This window comes from Papaver somniferum, chromosome 11, assembly GCF_003573695.1.
Source record: "Papaver somniferum cultivar HN1 chromosome 11, ASM357369v1, whole genome shotgun sequence".
NCBI classification, from domain to species: Eukaryota; Viridiplantae; Streptophyta; class Magnoliopsida; order Ranunculales; family Papaveraceae; genus Papaver; species Papaver somniferum.
In genome coordinates, this window is record NC_039368.1 from 136709331 (window position 1) to 136730154 (window position 20824).

General features: G+C 36.7%; 1 protein-coding gene across 1 annotated transcript; it reads left to right on the forward strand.

Annotated features, from left to right (window-relative positions):
* The first annotated feature begins 826 nt into the window (after positions 1-826).
* Positions 827-3457, forward strand: LOC113321521. Its single transcript, XM_026569430.1, has 4 exons — positions 827-1021; positions 1102-2181; positions 2595-2759; positions 2950-3457. The coding sequence occupies exons 2-4, from the start codon at positions 1717-1719 to the stop codon at positions 3235-3237; spliced, it is 918 nt and encodes a 305-aa protein (XP_026425215.1). The 5' UTR covers positions 827-1021; positions 1102-1716; the 3' UTR covers positions 3238-3457.
* The last annotated feature ends 17367 nt before the right edge of the window (positions 3458-20824 follow it).

The following is a 20824-nucleotide window of genomic DNA, read 5'->3' on the forward strand; positions in this document are numbered from 1 at the left end:
GAGAGTGGAAATTGTACTAAGAAGCAGATATTTTTCTCCATGCTAAATGAATTTCTCTAATTCTCTCTCTCTCACGTCATGTTTTATTTATCTGACTCAATTTAAATCTAACTCAGTCTAGACCTGATTGTAACCACATGACTCATCTGTATCTAACTTATGTGTTAATTTTTTTTTTTTGATGTGGTTCAAAAATTTACGAGTCATATGGCTTAGTCCGTCAAGGACATTTTATTCCCAGACTTAAACATATCTGATTCAGGGATTAGGTCCGAGGTCGCAAGTCACATCTGGTTCAAATTAAAAAACAAACGATCAGACATCTGATTCATACCGACTAAGGGACCGAATTAGATGCAAAGCCCGAGTCAGCAAAAAAAAACAAACACCATGACTAACACCATGTTTGTTTACTCCTGACTCATCTGAGTCGTCTGGATCTGAATCATCTGGACCTGAGTGAAATCACCTGACTCATCTGGATCTGAGTCGATATGTTTGTTTTGAGTCAGATCTGACTCATCTGACTCGGGAATAAGTGAGTCAGTGGTTTGGTCCCATGAGTCAGGGGTATTTTGTTACCTGACTCAAATGAGTCCGAGTCAGGGGTTATGTCTGAGTCAGAGGTCGAGTCAGATCTGACTCAAAATGGAAAACAAAATGTCTGACTGTTGACTCGGTCCGAGTCAGGAGTTGACTCAGATTCAGACGCCGAGTCAGCTGCAAACAAACAAGTTCTAACTCATCAATGGCAGTAAAAGAAAGTCAAGGTTACCATTTTACCGTATAATGGGATTCTGAGAAATTTCGGCAAGCTCAATGGGTTTGGTCTGGTCTATTTTCCCATTAATCTTTGTAAGGTTCAAGTTTTTCACACATTTGACATTCCATGAATTCCTTCAGATTGGGGGAATTTCTTTTTTGCTCAGATTGAAATAGTGATTCATCGCAACTTGGGAGTTTAGGGTTTTCAATTATCATCAACAGATATACTCATCATCAACAATTTCTACGCTCAAAGGTACTCTCTTTTCCATTTTTTTTTTTACTTTTGGGTTTTTTCAACCACGAAGAACACTGATTTGAAATATTGAAATTTAGGGATTTTGCTTCTGCTCAGAGTGCAATTTAGGGTTTTGAACAACAAATTTTGGGGGTTTTCTTAGATTATCATATTAGGTTAAAGTATGGAAGAAACAAGGAATGCACCATATTCTGATGGGGAAGATAGAATTAGTAGGTTACCAGATGAACTAATTCATTACATCCTGTCTTTCATTGATACTAAGTATGCAGTCCAAACTAGTGTTTTGTCGAAAAGGTGGATTCATATCTGGAAATCTTTACCTTTTCTAAAATCCATTAGGAGTTCGTTTTCGAATGAAAATACTAAGGGGTTCATAGAATTTGTTTATATGGTATTCGCACCGCGATAAAACCGATATTCAGAAGTTTAGTGTGGATTGGGATGACTCTTTATTTGATAATACGGTGATAATGAATGTTAATAGACGGAGCCTTAGTGCCGTCAGATATGGTGTTCAAGAAATAAGCATAATCATCGAGCAATTGCATAATTCAGCATATGAAATTCCTCACCGTCTTCTTAATTGAGAGTCCCTGAGAAAGCTGGAGATACAAGGGTTCCATCCTGCTAGATATGTAGATATTACTCTGCCAAGATCAATTAATTTACCTCAGCTTAAAGAACTGACCATGTATGGATTCTCAATCTCCAATCTAGAATTATCTAAAAGATTCTTTTCAAGTTGTCCGGTTCTTGAAACGTTAAACACAATTGGTTCTGATGTACAAACGGATAACCATAGGAATTTTACTGTTGATTCTCTCAGCCTTGAGAAGTTTTCATACACTCGTTCGCATAAACATCTTTTGCCGGAAAATGATAATGTGACAAACATTATCAAGTTATGTGCTCCGAATCTGGAAGACTTCTTTTGCAGTTTCTTCTTGACACCAGATTATTCTCTAGAAATCTCTTCTCCACTGTCTGGGGTAAGTTTTCAGGTGAGACTCAATGCACAAAAACAAGATGAGAGTGCAGAAACATATGAAAATCTTCCTTCAAAGGAGAAAGCTGTGTATGCTAAACGTATGTTGAAATACTTAGGAGCGGTTTCGATGGTGAGAGACATGGGGCTATCACCTGGTTTCCTTGAGGTATAGGTGCTTCCTCTCTTATTTAGTCAAGCATCTTAATATATATGTATATATATGTACAAATGGTTTAAGTATGTTTTACGGGCTGGTCAATTGTAATAGAAGAGCAAGGCTGTTGCTGCTTTTAAGCAGACCAACTTTCATTACTTACAAGAGGTCCTTAGATTTTATGATATTGATGTTGATGCTTCTTGGTTATCAAGATATTTCTTTTTGTGTTTCTTTCTCCATTTTAGGATAAGGAAGAAAGATTTATATATCGAGGGTTAACAAAAGTCGTATTTATTCTGAACTCATTAGATGAGATTGTTTATATAACTTTCATTAGTGCTGTTTTAAGTAATCTTGGTTTACTATAGTTAGCGAGATTGCAGCGGCTATACTAATTGATTTTTTTCTTTTTGTTTCTCAAGGTTCTCTCACAAGCTCCTGACTTATTAAGCTGCCAACAACTTCACTTATATAATTTGCAAGATTTGTCGCTGCTAATGTGGCTTACAAGAGGTTCTTTGCGGGCATTAGCATACTTACTCAGCATTTCTCCTAATATAACTAGACTTTTTCTTGAATCCAAGCAGGTAACATCCAACCAAGTTCTTTTTTATTTTTTGGCCTGCAATGTCGTTCCAACAGTTCAAATAAAATATCTATGTTATTTTTTCATCTATCTCATCTGGCGACATTTATTTTTGTGTAACATCTTAATTGCAAATTTAAAGTTGAACTATAATCATTGACCTATCGGTTGTTGTGATTGTTTGGATATAGTCAACTTTAACGGGCGTTGGAGATGACTGGGAAACAGGATTGTCATTGCCGGGAATGCTGTCTCATCTCAAGTATGTCGAGATGGAAGAAGCGGAAGGATGTGATGCTGAACTCAAACTTCTGAGTTTTTTGTTGAGAAATGCAAAGGTTTTGGAGAAAGTTGTTAATTTCTTTCGTTCTACAGTTGACTTGCCTGATAAATCTAGAGTGAGACAAGTTGAGCAATTTAAGGATAAGCTAAGAGCAGTTCCTACAGCTTCATTAAGTATCAAAATGCTGTTTTATTAAAACTTAGTAGGTGACACTGTGAACTTTTACTAGAACCTGCAACAAACATTAGACAGATGAGAAGCAATACTTGCAAAAGATGCAAGGACTTCCCTTGCGAAATTAAGTAGTTTGGTTTGGTGTTTTCTCCTATCGTTTTTGCAGGATGTCTTCTTCTGTAAAATAATATTAATATCCAAATGTCTATTTGGAAATTCGTTAAAAGTTATCATTGCTGGTTCAGCTTTGTTGTGATTTACTGCTAACTATCTTATGTGTTCAAGTTAGGGAGCTAGGTTTACTGACAGCTCCCTTCTGTTGTAGGGTCCTTTTCCTCCTGTAATAAGCAAAGTAGTATAATTTTATATTGCCCGTACTTGTATTATCAGCTGCACGCTCAAACTGAAAACATCCTGTCACTGAAAATTTCCATTCCTGCCGGAGAAACTAGTAGGTACAATTCTTATCTGCGGGAAGGGTGAATACTGTAAGAGAATCAGTAAAATTTTTGTAGGTAATGTTTCCGTTTCTTGGGAATGCGAAACTCAAGTCCTACCTAAAACAGTATCTTGGTCTTCCTTTAGGTGAACCGTACAGATCCACCAACAAGTGGAACATTGTGGCCAAAAGATCGAAGGAAAGTTTGATACAGTAGTTTTGGCTGCATTACCATGACTTAACATCTTATTATGGGATGAGGTGAGGAAAACAAAAACCATCATCTTGTAGCTCGGAATGAAGTCAGTATACACAAGGACCTAGATGGTTTGGGTATCAAGAATTTGAGGTTAACGAATGTGAAATCTCCCAAGCAACCATATGGATGCAGCATTCCCTGATTTCAAGTCCTAACTGCAAATTCATCTTAATGAATGGTGAGAGAATTACTTTTGGAAAACTCCTTTCGCTATTCAATTTCCGTTTGCTTCTAAGGCATCCCCTCATAAAGATTCTGGGTTGCTCAAATGTTCGATACTTCGAATCAATTCTGGTCCTTGTGCAATGTGCATTTTGAGAAGGATTCAAGACTACGTTATTCAGAATGTTGTAGATATCCTCCTCTTTGAGTTGGGGAAGAACAATGTAACCCTCGACAACTTTGAAGACAGTAGATATTATGGGTGGCCGTATTACTCCTACAAAGAAGTTTTGGAAAATTTTGAGCTAAGTATATACGACGGGCCAGGCCTCATTGCAGAATTAGTTCAATTCAAATTTTGGACCATATGCAAGACAGCTAGAGACGCATGACCACATGCATATTTTTGGATGGAAAATTTCTTGTTTGGTCCTAAGCCCATAAGGTTATTTATAGTAGGGTCCAACCGGATTTTATTCTTATCATAGGGTCCAAAGCTTTTTGAAAACATGGAAATGACTAATATACCCTACTGGTTAAATATGTGTGAAATAACATACTTCTACTAAATCGAGATTTTATTTATCGGGAGGTCCAAATTTAATTAAAACATATAAAATACCACAAATTTGAGTACATATCTGCTACATTTGTGTTACAAATTTGAGTACATATCTGCCACACTGCTTACAAATTTGAGTACATATCTGCCACCATGCTTAAAATTTGTGTTACAAATCTGAGTACACATCTGCTGCACTATTTACAAATCTGAGTATATATCTGCCACACTGCTTACATATAGAGTGTGTATCCGTTGGACAAATGGAACCTGTAAATGTGATCAGAATATAACAATATTAAAACACATCAACAAAGCTACCATCTATTTCAGTATTTCGCATACGTACTCATGTGTCGAACAAAAAAAAAGTGGCAAAACTATGAACAAAACAGAATCAAAAGAAGTTTCTATCAGTACGTCATATACGTACTGCAGATTCATAAACTAAAAACTCAACTGCATGTCAAGAAGTGATGAATCCATGAATATAACCGAATCAAAGCACATATTTTAGTATCTCACATACGTACTCATGGATCAAACCAAAAGAAGTAGCAAAATTGTGAATAAAACAGAATTAGAAGAAGTTTATATCAGTTTGACATATACGTACTGCGGAGTCATGAACTAAAAACTGAACTTCATGTCAAAGAAGTGGCCAAACTCAATTGCATAACAAGAATAGGTGACAGAACTATGAAAAATAAGATGATCGAAACAGATATTATAGTATTTTGTATATGTACTAACGGATAAGACTAAAAAATGAGATAAAACACATCCAAATAGCATTTCCTATCAGTATGCGACATATGTACTGAAGATTCATGAACAACAAATCAACTACATGACAAGAATAGGTAATAGATCCATGAAAAATAGGAGGATCAAAACAAATATTACAGTATTTCATATATGTACTGACGGATAAGACTAAAAAAGGTGACAAAACTTCAGTATTATACATACATACTCATGGATCGAACAAAAAAAACTGGAAAAACTTCGAATAAAACAAAATCAGAAGAGTACGCGATATATGTACTGTCAATTCATACCAAAAAAACACTGTAAAAAACTGAAACCAAACCTATAGATGCATAGTAAACACAGACCAACAGTACGTCATATACGTACCGATGGTTAATACACAAAAGCAAATTGAAACCAAACCAAAAGCCAACAAAATGAAACTAAAATATCAGATCTACTAACGAAATGAATATAAAACATGATTTTATAACTAGATCTGAACTATTTTCATCAAAAACCACCTGTACATCATATACGTATTGATGATTAATATACAAAATCAAACTAAAAACAAATCAAAGACCAACAAAATGAAATTAAAATATCAGATCTACTAATGAAATGAACATAAAACATGATTATCTATCTAGATTTGAAGTATTTTTTTATCAAAATCGAAGTAAAAAATTAAAAAATCAAGCATGAATATCGTAAGAACAAAAAATCCACCTACTGATTACACTTGCAGAGCTCAAACTCATGAATCGAACTCACGAATCGAACAAGGACCTCAAATAATCTTCACTTGCAGAGCTCTTCTCTGAAAACATAAATTGAGAGAATGAAAAAGAAACGAACGTCTCTATCCGTTTTTATATAGTACAGAGTGTTTTGGGAATTATGATAATATGTCTCATGTATCCCGCGCACGTGTACAGGACCTAGACTTAAAAAATTAGGTCCAGTTTCATATTTTCTTTTAATTATGGATCTATGTTTACTGGGCTTTCGTGGATGGACCTGCCACTAATTAGTATCACTAAACTAGTACCTATAAGTAATTCCTACTTTTTGGATCGGCATCACTAAGAATTTGAGTCATAAACTCAAAGGTCGTATTTTCTAGCTATGTATGTGGTCATTGTTGAGTCACACGCTACGTGTAATTGCTACTATTACACTGTACGTATTTTGTTTTTGAGATATGGCCTTTAATTATATCTGCAGTTAGTTGGGCTGTCTGGAAGAAAAGAACAGAAGCCACAGTGATTATTGATACAAAAGCTTTACTTTGTAAATGGGGTGCAGTGGGAAATTTTGAATTTGAGAGGTATTATTATTTCACTTGATAGAGCAAGTGGATAACCATTTCAGATTCTACATAATGATGGGCCAGCTGGCCGATAGTATATCTGGTCCTGAGAGAAACCAGCAGACTAGACTGCCTAGACGATGTTGACTTAACTCGTTTGCTTATGAGTAAGTGTTGTTGCAGAGCTGCTGCCGGTTCGACATTTTTATATGCACTCATTTGCTTCTGAATTTTTGTTCCCCGATCACCAAGACACCAATTTTAAACAAATAAATAATATCTTTGATGTTAGCTTCGGTTGCAGAACGTATCCAAGTTGGATTTGAGGAATTGTACACTTGGCTGGCTACTACGTTACTTAACATGACATCGTTGCATCTGCGTAGTTCCGTTATTGCGGTGATTTACTACTACCTTGGACTTGTTAACAACAGCGTATTATGTCGCCCGAATAGATAGTGGAAGGTTAAAGGGGAGAGAGAAGTCCAAATATGCGCATCCCATCCAATTTTAATCGCATTTCTGTATTACAACACTAATATATATCACAACAACAATAAAAACTTGGAATCATGATTGTGGTGATGAATGTCTAAACCGCATTTGGAACAATTTAGCGGCCTCAATTGTTGGTATGTATATGTAAGTAAACACCCCCAATAAGTCCTAAATAAATTCTGAATGTTAGAATTTAAAAAAAAAAGAAATTTGAATTAATCATGGTAACATAGATCGATCAAAAGAAAAAAAAACAACATCATCTGACCAAAATATAAACGCTAATTATTCTCTATTTAAATGTGTATTAGAATTAGAAAAAGTGCAAAATGAAGAAGAGTTATTAAGTTACATTTTTCAATTATCGATGATTTAAGACAATACAAGAAATTTAAATAGCTATCTGGAACACTTTTCTTCTTTAATTTTAGGCTCCAAAAGAGAAAAGTAAAAAAAAAAACCTATGCCAAAAATTAAAAAATATTTAACAAGCTTAAAGAAGAATCATTAATATGAGTTCCCAAACATTAATATCAATTAAACTCCTGGCCCCAAATACTTTTATAGTTCTTCAGTTAGTCCCTAAGATTCTTTCATTTCTAAGAATACCCCTTAGTGTAAAAACAGGCTTTTGCTGCCCCCGGACTTTGGTGTCCCCAACTGGGCCTTTCCCTGATTACCCTATGGGGCCGGCCCTGCCAGAATAGATAGTGGAAGGTTAAAGGTGAGAGAGAAGTCCAAATATGCGTCTTCCATCCAATTTTATATCCACCACAACAGTTACTAAAGGGGATGCAGTTAAGTTCTGGTGGGATAAATGGAGAGGTACTCAAGCTCTCAAGCTATCTTTTCCTAACATTTTCAAATTATCAAAACAGAAAAATGGCTTTATTAAAGATTTGGTGGAAAATGGTACATGGAACATAAAGTGGAGAAGGAACTTGACGTCAAATGAAATTCCAGAGATGCTGCAAATGTTTGAAGTGTTGGGATATCCACCGATTTTAGATGATGAAGATGAGGACTCAGTGAAATGTAACCTCCCTGGTGGTTTTAGTGCCAAAGCATGTAACAACTGGATGGTGGAACAACTGCCATCTCCTCTCAATTTGGTTCCAAACGACTGCATCTGGATTCAACATGTTCCACCTAAAGTTCAATTCTTCTGATGGTCAGCTGCCCAAAACTCAATCCCAACCATCGAAAACCTTAACCACAGGGGCGGTCAAATTCAGAACACTATGTGTGCTCTCTGTAACTCTCATGAAGAAACAGTAAACCATCTACTTTTCCATTGTGAATATTCTCATCAAATATGGAACAATTTTATTGAGGGTTATAACATCAGATGGGTACAGGCAAGCTCAATCTCTAATCAGCTTCAAGCTTGGAAGTACAGAAGAGGCCGCAATAGAGGGAGAAAATTTTGGCCACTGTTAATCTTTGTTATTTGCTGGGCTCTCTGGAACGAGAGAAACAGACGGGCTATGGCTAACAAAAGACCCAAATCAGCAAAAGAGACAATCAATGAAGTCAAGTTATTGATCTTTGTATGGGGGTAAAGGGAAAGTAAATTGGTTCTTTGGAACCATATTCCGTGAATTGATAACTCACTGGAAGGTTATCATCGATAGAAAATAATAAGTTTGTACATAAAAACTGGGGGCTATAGCCTTTTTACATTTTCTTTTTATATAATCTCAACCTTTCTCCTAAAAAAAAAATATTACAACACTAATATCGCAACAACTATAAAAACTTGGAATCATGATTGTGGTGATGAACGTCTAAATTAAGACTTGTTTTATAGGAATAAAATATCGCACATATTAATAAGCATGCGAAGTAAGGATCATCTGATGTAAGCGAGGACTATCGCGCATGGCAGAGTTGAAGTGACGTATTGGATGATGTTAGCAAAATCATGAGTAAAGTGTGATGTTCTATGCGAGATATAGTTTGTGCGAGAATGAGTGATTGTAAATGGGCGAATGTATCGCACAATGATTCCGAAAATTGTGGATCTCTTAGCTGTCATCCACTATGAGGAATCACTATATAAAGGAAGGAAGTCATCACGAAAGAGAGAGATCTTTTATTGTGTGTTAAACAAGAAACTAGGAGAGAGAAAGTTTGTTTGGAGAGTAAGTAAAGTCATTGTTATCCATTGTATCCAATTATAATCCTTGAAAGTTAATAAAGAATTCATTATGATTACTTGAGTAATAATCTAGATACATTGGAGTGTGGTTGTAGGTTTTCTTGCAACTACATTTTTGGCGCCAGAACCAGCTTTCGGTGATAAATCCTGTTAACAAGTTACAAAGTCTTCAAAAGATAGATCTACGAAGAATAATAAAGAATCTATGGAGAAAGCAAGAATCGTAACAATACAAGGAAGAGGTAGATATATACAATGTAATTCCATAACTAAAGCATCAATCTCTGATGCGGATTTTTAAGAATAAATAACAGGTAGAATTCACAAGCGAAATTATGAAGGAAAGAAGGTGGAAACGATGGAAAGAGAATCTTCATTAAAAGAATGGGAAAAAGTGAAGATTATATTTGCAGCAGAAGAAATTCCGGAAGAAAATTTAAAGAGAACAGATCCGTTGGTAATTACAGTCACAGCTGAACGAGGAGAAAACATTGTAATGAAGAAGAACTCAGAAATATGGGCGGTAGATAGAACACTGATAGATACAGGAAGTGGAGTGTATGTCTTACTTTATCGCACATTCAAAGAAATGGGATATGAGGATGCAGAGATGACACATCCAACTTACAATGTTCATGGATTCAATAAAGCAATCACAAAACCAAAAGGAGAAATTGAGATGTGAATATTACTGGGAGAAGTAGTAACAAAGATAACATTGTGTGTGATTGATATAGAATCACCATTCAACATGTTGTTGGGAAGACCGTGGGTGCATGCGATAAAGGCTGTAGCATCGACATTACATCAGTGTATCAGGTTTCCAATCCCAAGTGGTATAGGTGAAATCAAAGGAGATGTAACGAGTGCGAAGATTTGCAATCAGATAGATGTAAGAAATTATGAAGGGAAAGCAAAAAAGCGAAAGGATCGCTGGAGAAAAGCAAAAGAATTAAAAAAGGAGGATGAATTTCGGATATACATGATCAGAGCGAAAGAGGGAAAAGGAATACCAAGTGAAGCACCGGCGAAGGAGGGTGCACATATTAAGAAGATTAAAGAACCAACACCAATGAGAGAACCGAAAGAAAATTTTACCGCAGTGGAACCAACGAAAGAAATAAATGTTGGATCAGAAGAAGAACCGAAAATGTTAAAAATAAGAACTAAAATGGATAAAGAAGAAGAAGAAAAAACGGTAAATATCTTGCGAGAATATGTTGATATCTTCGCATGGAGTATGGAGGAAATGCCAGGAATAGATCCGTCTGTTGCATGTCATAAATTGAACATTAAAAAGAATGTAAAACCATTCAAGCAAAGAATAAGGAATATTGCGATTGATTATCATCCACAAATATAAGCGGAGTTACAAAAGATGCTGGATGCAGGGATTATAAGGGAAGAGAAATATCCAGAATGGATAGCAAAATGGTGGTAGTACCAAAAAATAATAAGGGGATACGGATCTGCATGGATTTCACTGATTTAAATAAAGTGTTTCCGAAAGATAGTTTTCCTTTACCAGGTATCCCTCAAATGGTAGAATCAGCATCAGGAAATGATAGGGTATCAATGTTGGATGGATATAAAGGTTATAATCAAATTCCTTTGGATGAAGAAGATCAAGAACATACTGCTTTCTTCGCACCAAGAGGTTTATACTGTTATACAAAAATGCCATTTGAATTGAAGAATGCGGGTGCGACATATCAAAGAATGGTGGAAAAGGTATTTGAAAAGTGGATACATAAAACATTAGAGGTCTATGTCGATGACATGTTAATTAAGAGTAAAGAGGCGAAGGATCATGTCGATGATTTGCTAGAAATCTTTGAGCAAATGCGGAAATTCAATATCAAGGTGAATCCAGAAAAATGATGAGTGCTAAAAAGTGCATATTTCTATATATTTTTCTTGGCATTTAACTCATCTTTTGTGCATTAATTCTACATTTTATCCCATATTATGTATTTTCTTTGTTTTCAAGAATAAATATTTTTATTAATTAATTTTGCATTTTTAGGTAATAAATAAAGTTTGGATGAATAGCGGAGCGGAAAAGAGCAGAAAAGCGGTGAAAAGCCGGGAGGAATTACACAAGGAAGCCGCGAAGAATGTTGTGCACAAGACCAAAAGGCTAGAAGTGGGCTTGAAGAGGAAGAATTGTTCTTAAAGAAGATATGGGCTTGGCATACCCAAGGCCCAAAACCCTCACCCAAATCCATTTCATATATCCATACCCGTTTCCCTTTCTAGCCGTCAGATTGGATCATCTCAGCATCTTACGGTCGCAGCATCGCCAGTCATCAAAGTCTGAAGCTCCTGTCTAACACTACAGCACCTAACTCCATCTTGAGCCGTCAGCTTCGTTGTAATTCAGCATCCAACGGTCGCTCCTCGCTCCCTTCCATCTCGCTGTTAGATCGATCTATCATTTCCGCATCACACGGCTCAGCTTCGCGAAACATCAAGATTTGATGAGCCTGCTCAACACCCAAACAACCAAATACCTATACCCGCAAAACAAACAACCCCTTCCTCAAACCCCATCGACTCCATCTTCTCCCTCACCCTCTGCAACACCACCTTACCCTGCCTCACCACCATCATCACCTCCACCTTCCTCAACTGCCACAACCACCACCACTCGAGCCATCATCACTTCTAACAACCAAGACCTACCTTTCTAGCCACTTATATTATCATCTCCTAATCGTTTCATCTCTCAGGAACCCTAGGTTAGGAGTTGATGAAATAGGTTAGGTTAGAGGATAAATCGAAGGCATGGGTAGCATCAGCAGACGAGAAGGAAGCATGGGTCGACGTATTTGAGTGTCATCAGAGATTAGGTGAGTCGATTTTAGATTTTTTAGTAAACCCTAATTTTACTGTTTGGGGATTTTTTGGGGAAAAAGCTTGCATGTATAAATTGAAGACATGGGTGTTGATTTTGGGCATGCCCGGAGTAGCCGGTGCACCAAGTTGTAGTAGTTTATTTTCAGTATTGTGTTCATCATGTTATAATTTAATAACTAGGGTTTTGATGAAACCCATAATCATATGTTAAGATAATTCATGTTCATGTTGTTGTTCTTGTTGTGCTTCATTGCTTTAGGAATGATAGTTAGCTAATGGATCAAATTAGCCTATGATCAATTGTACTGTAAGAAGACAGTTGATACTAGGGGTGAGTTAGTGAAGTTGGTTGATAAGTCATCCATTTGAGACCTCTCTGGAGGAAGAAATGTGCTTAATTGATAAAGGAATGACAGTTAGCTAATTTAACCAAATGAGCCTATGATAGGTTGTGCTGTAAGAAGACAGCTTATACTAGGGGTGAGTTAGGTAGACTAACTGAGAGATCATTCATTGTAGTTTTATCTGGAAAAGAACAAGAACATAATTTGAATAGGCATTGCCTTAGCTTAGGATTATTTGGTGGATTCAAATGCCCTAGTGCTTTTAGTCACTGTCACTATCAAGATTTAGAAAACAACACCAGCTCCCTCCTTGTCCCTGTGGACTTCCCCTGCTTATTCATTATCTACTATCTGACCCTGTATACTTGCAGGTGTAAATATAACCATAGTTTTAGGTCTCATTCCTTGAGCTACCAAGTTTTTGGCGCCGCTGCCGGGGAAAAGTTTTTGTCCCTGTGTAACTGCATCTTAGTCTCACTTGCTTCTGTGCATTTAGTGTAAGCATTTAGCTGGTCTTGCATACTTAGTTCTTGCATACTTAAGTTCTTGCATACTGTTTTGCATTACCAAGTCATCTTAGCTTGTTCATCTTCATTGCTTTTCTGAGCTAGTCCTTTGCTAGTTCCTACTGTTTTGCATATTGTTCTCACCAGCTGCTGCTGAGCGTTGTGTAGCCCTGCTGCTGCTTGTTGTTGTTGTACTGCTGCCTGCTAGGCTTCCCTGGTGCAGTTGGAGTGAACCTGGTGCAGCTAGCCATTCTTACTGGTGCTGCCTTCTCCAAGCTGCCTGGTGCTGTTGGGTTGACCCAACTGGGCTTCTGTTGTAAAGCCAAAGGAAAGCCAAAGCCCAACTGGGCCTCTCCAACAAAAGTTTAGGAAGATCCAAAGCCCAACTGGGCTTGTGCAACAAAAAAAATAGGGACCAAAGCCTAACTGAGCTTCCCTCCAAAATGGTAAGCCTAAACCCAAACCCAAATTTTTTGGGCTTGTAATTTTTTGTGGGTTTGTATTGTTATTCTCTTTTGGGCTTGTAATTTTAATTATCTTTTTGGGCATGTAATAATTATTTTAATTTTATTTCTTTCTTTATTTTGGATTGTAATAATTTTAGTTTTATTTTCTTTTTTTTGTGGGTTTGTAATAATTAGTTTTATTTTTATTTCTTTCTTTATTTGGGCGTGTAATTTAGTTGTTTGTTAGGCTTGTAGTTTCTTAATAGTGGGCTTGCTCTAAACTTAACTTTTTGGATTTTGGGCTTGCCTCTTTTGTGAACCAAACTTAACTAAATTTTGGGCTAAAAAAAAAAGAAAAAAAATAAAAAAATTTGCTCCTTATTTCAAAAACAAAAATTTTTCTCCCTCTTTAAAAACCAAAATTTTCTTTTCAAAACCCTTTCAAACCAAATTTTCAAAACCCATTAAAACCAAATTCTTTGAAAAAATGGGCGAGTGTGTGAATAAACTCCGTAGTCTCCATGAATACATGTACCCTAACATAATAAGTCAGTTATCATGTATCGTCTTACCCCAGACTGATGGCCCATTTGAACTAAACGCAAGCATGATACAAATACTTCCTATATTTCGAGGGTTCGATTCTGAGAATCCCTATAACCATGTAAGAGAGTTTGAACAAATTGTCCGGGCTTTACAACCTGACCATATATCCGAAGACTCTTTGAAATTGCGCTTGATTACATTTTCTTTAAAGGAAAGGGGTAAAACATGGTTTTACAATCTGAGACCGCGGTCAATCACCACTTGGGACCAACTCACAAATCAATTTGTCGGAAAGTTCTTTCCACATCATAGGACCATCTCTATTCGTCGAAGTATTAATTGTTTTGTCCAGTTAGATGGAGAAACACTTTTTCATTATTTTGAACGATTTAATGATTTGTTGTTTGAGTGTCCTCATCATGGCCTCGAGAAGTGGAGACTGGTCGCCATTCTTTATGAGGGACTAGACTTTAAGTCTCGAGCCTTGGTTGAATCTATGTGTAATGGTGAATTCATTGATAAAACTGTGGACGATGCATGGTTATTTCTAGCTGAAGTTGCAGAGAAAACCCATCAGTGGGAAACCTATAGGGAAACTAGGACCATGCCACATGATATGGGTAATCACCATGAGTCAGATGTTGATTTTCCGAATGAGCTTAATTCTGGATATAGTGTTTCATACCCTATTGCTGAAAATGTCAATCCATATTCACCTATTTTAGAGGCAGATGTATGGACGAAAAACACTAATGGTTTTGACAAAGTAGGATTTTCATGTATTTGTGATGATGATGATTATGATGATGTTATATTAGAAGAACATGTATATGCTGAAAATGTTATGGAACCTTTGGGTTCAAATACATTAGGCTTTTCTGCCCCGACCTTCATGAATGAGTTTCTTCTAGTATTCATATACATGTGATGAGGCTACTGATTTAGATATTGTGCAGTTATCCTGTGAAGAGCATGACTTAGGTAATGTTGAATCTTCTGTTGACACTAATGATCCTATGCATGAAAATATAGTTGATGTGTCTGTTTCCATACCTAAGCCACAATATATTGCTTCTTTTGATGTTTAATTTGGATATTTCGGATAACCATGATTCTGAATTTGGACTGTGAAATTGTTGTTGTGATGATGAGCATGCTACACAACTTGATTATGATTAGAAAATGCTGATGTGACTGATAATATTGGACTTTTGATCTCATGCATGTGAGAAACGTAGATGTCACCTTCTTGCTAAGTCACAGATTGAGATTATTCCACCCAACCTAGATTTGGTTTGTAACAAAAATTTTAAACCAACTTTTCTGAAGATTCCCAACCTAGGATTGGAACTGTGTGCCTCTCAAGTCTCTTGGACTATTTTGCATCTAAATACAATACTTTAAGGAGCCACATGGAATATGCATGTTTGTCCATCCCAAACAAAGTCCATTTTGAGTTAGACCTTGTGAATCCTGCACCCTAAAATGGAAAGATTTTGTGCTTAAAAGTAAACCTGCTGAAAATTACAGGTTTGGGGGTGATTCATCGGTTTTTCACTTCGCTCTCATTTCAGTCCAATTTTAGTGTTTTGAAACTGTCTATGGTTCAACACTTTGTCTTGGGTTGATCCTCAACTCTTTAGACTTTATTATAGTGAATTTTTTGTATATAATCTGGTAGGTAGTTTTTAGGTGAAATTTTATGTTTTCTTTATATTTTGCTACTCCATGGTGATCGCGGCTGAAATATGTTGGATTCTAACCATGAACAATGGAGTTCGGTTCTTTCTTTCGTCAAATCGGGTAATCTTTTCCTTTCTCTCAAAACTCAACATGTTCTTCTGATTTGTCCAAGTTATGAATATGTTATCATTAGAAACATTGAGGACAATGTTTAGTTTAGGTTGGGGGTATAGAGTAGATACCACGATAACATGTAATTGAAAACAGAACTCCTCTTTGAAAAAATTTAAAAAAATTCCAAAAAAATTAAAAAAATGAAAAATCATAAAAATCGAGCTCATTACCTTGAAATGTTGACTCTTGTGCAAATATTATTTTATTAGGATCTAGTCTAGATATTTAGGCACCCTGATTCTAGCACAATTTACATAGTGATAAGAAACTTGCACGCGCACGATCTACCATACATGTATAGCCTCGATCTTCAAGGGTTTGATAGGGAAGTTAGATTGCCAATCACTTTAGAATACTGAATGAGACTTGACTAGCTTGTTCTTTGGTTGGCGGGGATAGAAGTTGGAGGATAGTTAAGAAAAGCAACCATAGAATTGGACCGGATGCATTCGATAAGCGGCCACCTCTTGCTAAGAGTCATGTAATTATGTTTTTCTTTTGTTCATGTATCAAAAGTGTCACTATGTTGTAAAGATCAAGTTATTTCTTAAAAAAAAAAAAAAAAAAATCAAAAAAAAATTTATATCAAAAAAAAAAATAAAAAAAATCAAGTATTTATCCATGTTTGTCATGTAAAGACAATAGTTCTCTCTGTTCCAAAAATAAAAGAGAGTAATCAATGTAAATAAGAGTCATAAAGAGTCATCTTTTTGTTGTAAATAGTCTTGTAATAAGCAAGGAGGGTGCATCCATCGATGTATAACGCGGGTAAAATGAAATATCACCAAACTCATTGGGTGAACATTCACAATTCTCGTAAAGCCGGACAGCTAGCTTGGCTAGAATTCGGTTCTTAGCCTAAAATATCTCTTGGTGATTAGTAGTCATAACTTCAGGTCATTCTAGAAACATGTGTAGATACACTTTACACTCTTATCACGTGTCTTTAGTTGTTATCAGTGCTAGGATTGTGCCTTAGATAGCTAGATTGACATCTCCATTTTGCTGTGAGCTTCTACTGTCTTGCCACATGTCACATTTGATGGAATCTGAGCTTATATTTGTCCTAGAACTTTGTAGGTACGTTCTAAGCAAACCTTCACGAGACTTCACTCATCCACTAGGGACACTTAGTGGTTTAAAAGGCTAGGCATATGCTATGCATTAGAGCCAGAAGAACAAGTTCGAGAGACAGCGACAGTGGTATAGGTAGGATTCCTTAGTTTTGTTTTACTTGAGGACAAGTAAAATTCAGGTTTGGGGGTATTTGATGAGTGCTAAAAAGTGCATATTTCTATATATTTTTCTTGGCATTTAACTCATCTTTTGTGCATTAATTCTACATTTTATCCCATATTCTGTATTTTCTTTGTTTTCAAGAATAAATATTTTTATTAATTAATTTTGCATTTTTAGGTAATAAATAAAGTTTGGATGAATAGCGGAGCGGAAAAGAGCAGAAAAGCGGTGAAAAGCCGGGAGGAATTACACAAGGAAGCCGCGAAGAATGTTGTGCACAAGACCAAAAGGCTAGAAGTGGGCTTGAAGAGGAAGAATTATTCTTAAAGAAGATATGGGCTTGGCATACCCAAGGCCCAAAACCCTCACCCAAATCCATTTCATATATCCATACCCGTTTCCCTTTCTAGCCGTCAGATTGGATCATCTCAGCATCTTACGGTCGCAGCATCGCCAGTCATCAAAGTCTGAAGCTCCTGTCTAACACTACAGCACCTAACTCCATCTTGAGCCGTCAGCTTCGTTGTACTTCAGCATCCAACGGTCGCTCCTCGCTCCCTTCCATCTCGCTGTTAGATCGATCTATCATTTCCGCATCACACGGCTCAGCTTCGCGAAACATCAAGATTTGATGAGCCTGCTCAACACCCAAACAACCAAATACCTATACCCGCAAAACAAACAACCCCTTCCTCAAACCCCATCGACTCCATCTTCTCCCTCACCCTCTGCAACACCACCTTACCCTGCCGCACCACCATCATCACCTCCACCTTCCTCAACTGCCACAACCACCACCACTCGAGCCATCATCACTTCTAACAACCAAGACCTACCTTTCTAGCCACTTATATTATCATCTCCTAATCGTTTCATCTCTCATGAACCCTAGGTTAGGAGTTGATGAAATAGGTGAGGTTAGAGGATAAATCGAAGGCATGGGTAGCATCAGCAGACGAGAAGGAAGCATGGGTCGACGTATTTGAGTGTCATCAGAGATTAGGTGAGTCGATTTTAGATTTTTTAGTAAACCCTAATTTTACTGTTTGGGGATTTTTTGGGGAAAAAGCTTGCATGTATAAATTGAAGACATGGGTGTTGATTTTGGGCATGCCCGGAGTAGCCGGTGCACCAAGTTGTAGTAGTTTATTTTCAGTATTGTGTTCATCATGTTATAATTTAATAACTAGGGTTTTGATGAAACCCATAATCATATGTTAAGATAATTCATGTTCATGTTGTTGTTCTTGTTGTGCTTCATTGCTTTAGGAATGATAGTTAGCTAATGGATCAAATTAGCCTGTGATCAATTGTACTGTAAGAAGACAGTTGATACTAGGGGTGAGTTAGTGAAGTTGGTTGATAAGTCATCCATTTGAGACCTCTCTGGAGGAAGAAATGTGCTTAATTGATAAAGGAATGACAGTTAGCTAATTGAACCAAATGAGCCTGTGATAGGTTGTGCTGTAAGAAGACAGCTTATACTAGGTGTGAGTTAGGGAGACTAACTGAGAGATCATTCATTGTAGTTTTATCTGGAAAAGAACAAGAACATAATTTGAATAGGCATTGCCTTAGCTTAGGATTATTGGGTGGATTCAAATGCCCTAGTGCTTTTAGTCACTGTCACTAGAAAGATTTAGAAAACAACACCAACTCCCTCCTTTTCCCTGTGGACTTCCCCTGCTTATTCATTATCTACTGTCTGACCCTGTATACTTGCAGGTGTAAATATAACCATAGTTTTAGGTCTCATTCCTTGAGCTACCAATCATTCAAGCTTCGCATTTACTTTCAAGCTCATAAGATCAAAGTATTAATCAAGGTACCAATTGAGACAACAATGAAGAATTCAAAAAGATCTGGGAGAGTTGAAAGGTGGAATGCACAATTAGGAAATTATGAAATTGGTTATGATATTTTATCTTCACCAAAGTCTCAAGTTATCGCAGAGTTTCTCGCAGAGTTTCCATTAAAAGAAGATGAATATGTAGAAGAAATGATGGACATGGATGAAGACCATGGGAATCTTAAAGGCTTATTAACTGATCAGAATTCAAATAGATGGGAAATATTAGTAGATGGGTCATCCAATGGAGAAGGGAATGGTATTGGTATTGTATTCATTTCACCAACAGGAGCGCGCATGGCTTACTCATTCAGATTGGAATTTTCATCCACAAATAATGAGACTGAGTATGAGGCAGTTGTACATGCGCTAACGCTAGCAATTGAAATGAAAATAGAAGATGCACGAAAAACTAGTGATTCACAGCTGGTAATTCGCCAAGTAGAAGGTACATATAGTAAAAATGAACCATCTTTGCAAAAATACAAATAGTTGGTTATGGATTTAGCAACGCGAATTCCAAAAATAAGTTGGAGACACATAGGCATAAAGGACAATAGACTCGCAGATGCATTGGCCTTCATACCCTCTATGTTAATAGATCCAGTTGCAAGGGATATAAAAATACAAACACTCTTTTTACCATCTATAGAGAAAGGAGAAGCAACACAAACAGATGTGATGACAATAGAAAATATGGAAGAAGAAAGTGTGAGCGAAGACAAAGATTAGAAAACTAAAATCCATTTATACCTAGAGAAGGGAGAAGTACCAAGAAAAAGGTTGGAGGCACACAAATTAAAAAGTCGTGCGACGAATTATGAATTGAGGGAGGGAATTCTTTATAGAAGATCATTTCTTGGACCTTCGCTCAGATGTCTTACGCGAAAAGAAGGGATAAATATTTTAAAGGAATTACATTACAGAGATGCTGGTAATCATAGCGGAGGAAGGTCACTCGCATATAGAGAAAAGGCACAAGGCTATTATTGGCCATACATGCGTGAGGATGCGAAACAAGTCTCAAGAAGATGTGAATAATGTCAACGTCATGGCAAAAAGATACATGCACCAGGAGCGATGATAAATTCATCAACAAATGTGTGGCCCTTTGGAAAATGGGGGATTGACATTGTTGGACCATTTATACCAGGAACGGGACAAAAGAGATATTTAATTGTCGCAACAGACTATTTTAAAAAATGGGCAGAAGTGAAAGCAGGTCAGCATATTCGTGATAAGGATATATTCACATTCATCTTTAAAAATATTATATGCAGATTTGGTATTCCTTCACAGTTGGTATCTGATAATGGAAAACAGTTCGAGGGTGAGAATATAGAAATGTTACTTAATGCATTCAAAATTCAAAGCGGCAAATCTACTCATTTATACCCACAAAGTAATGGAAAAGTAGAAGCAACAAATAAAACGATCGCAGACAACTTGAAGAAGAAGTTAGAAGGGCACAACAAAGGATGGTGCGAACAAGTGCATAATGTAGTATGGGCTTACAGGACAACAAGGAGAGAAGCAACATGAATGTCACCTTTCTAAATGTTTAACATATGGGGTAGAGGCAGTATTACCAACAGAAATTATCATTCCAACAACAAAGAAAGAAGCTTGGGAGAAGAATCTAAGTGCAGATCTAATTCTAACAAAACTTGATGACTTAGAGGAAGCAAGAGAAGTCGCTTTGCAACAGATGGAAAATTATCAACAAAGACTAGCTCGAGAATATAATAAACGTGTTAAGATAAGAGAATTCCAGCCAGGAGAATTGGTGTTGCGAGAAATCCCAATTTACCAGA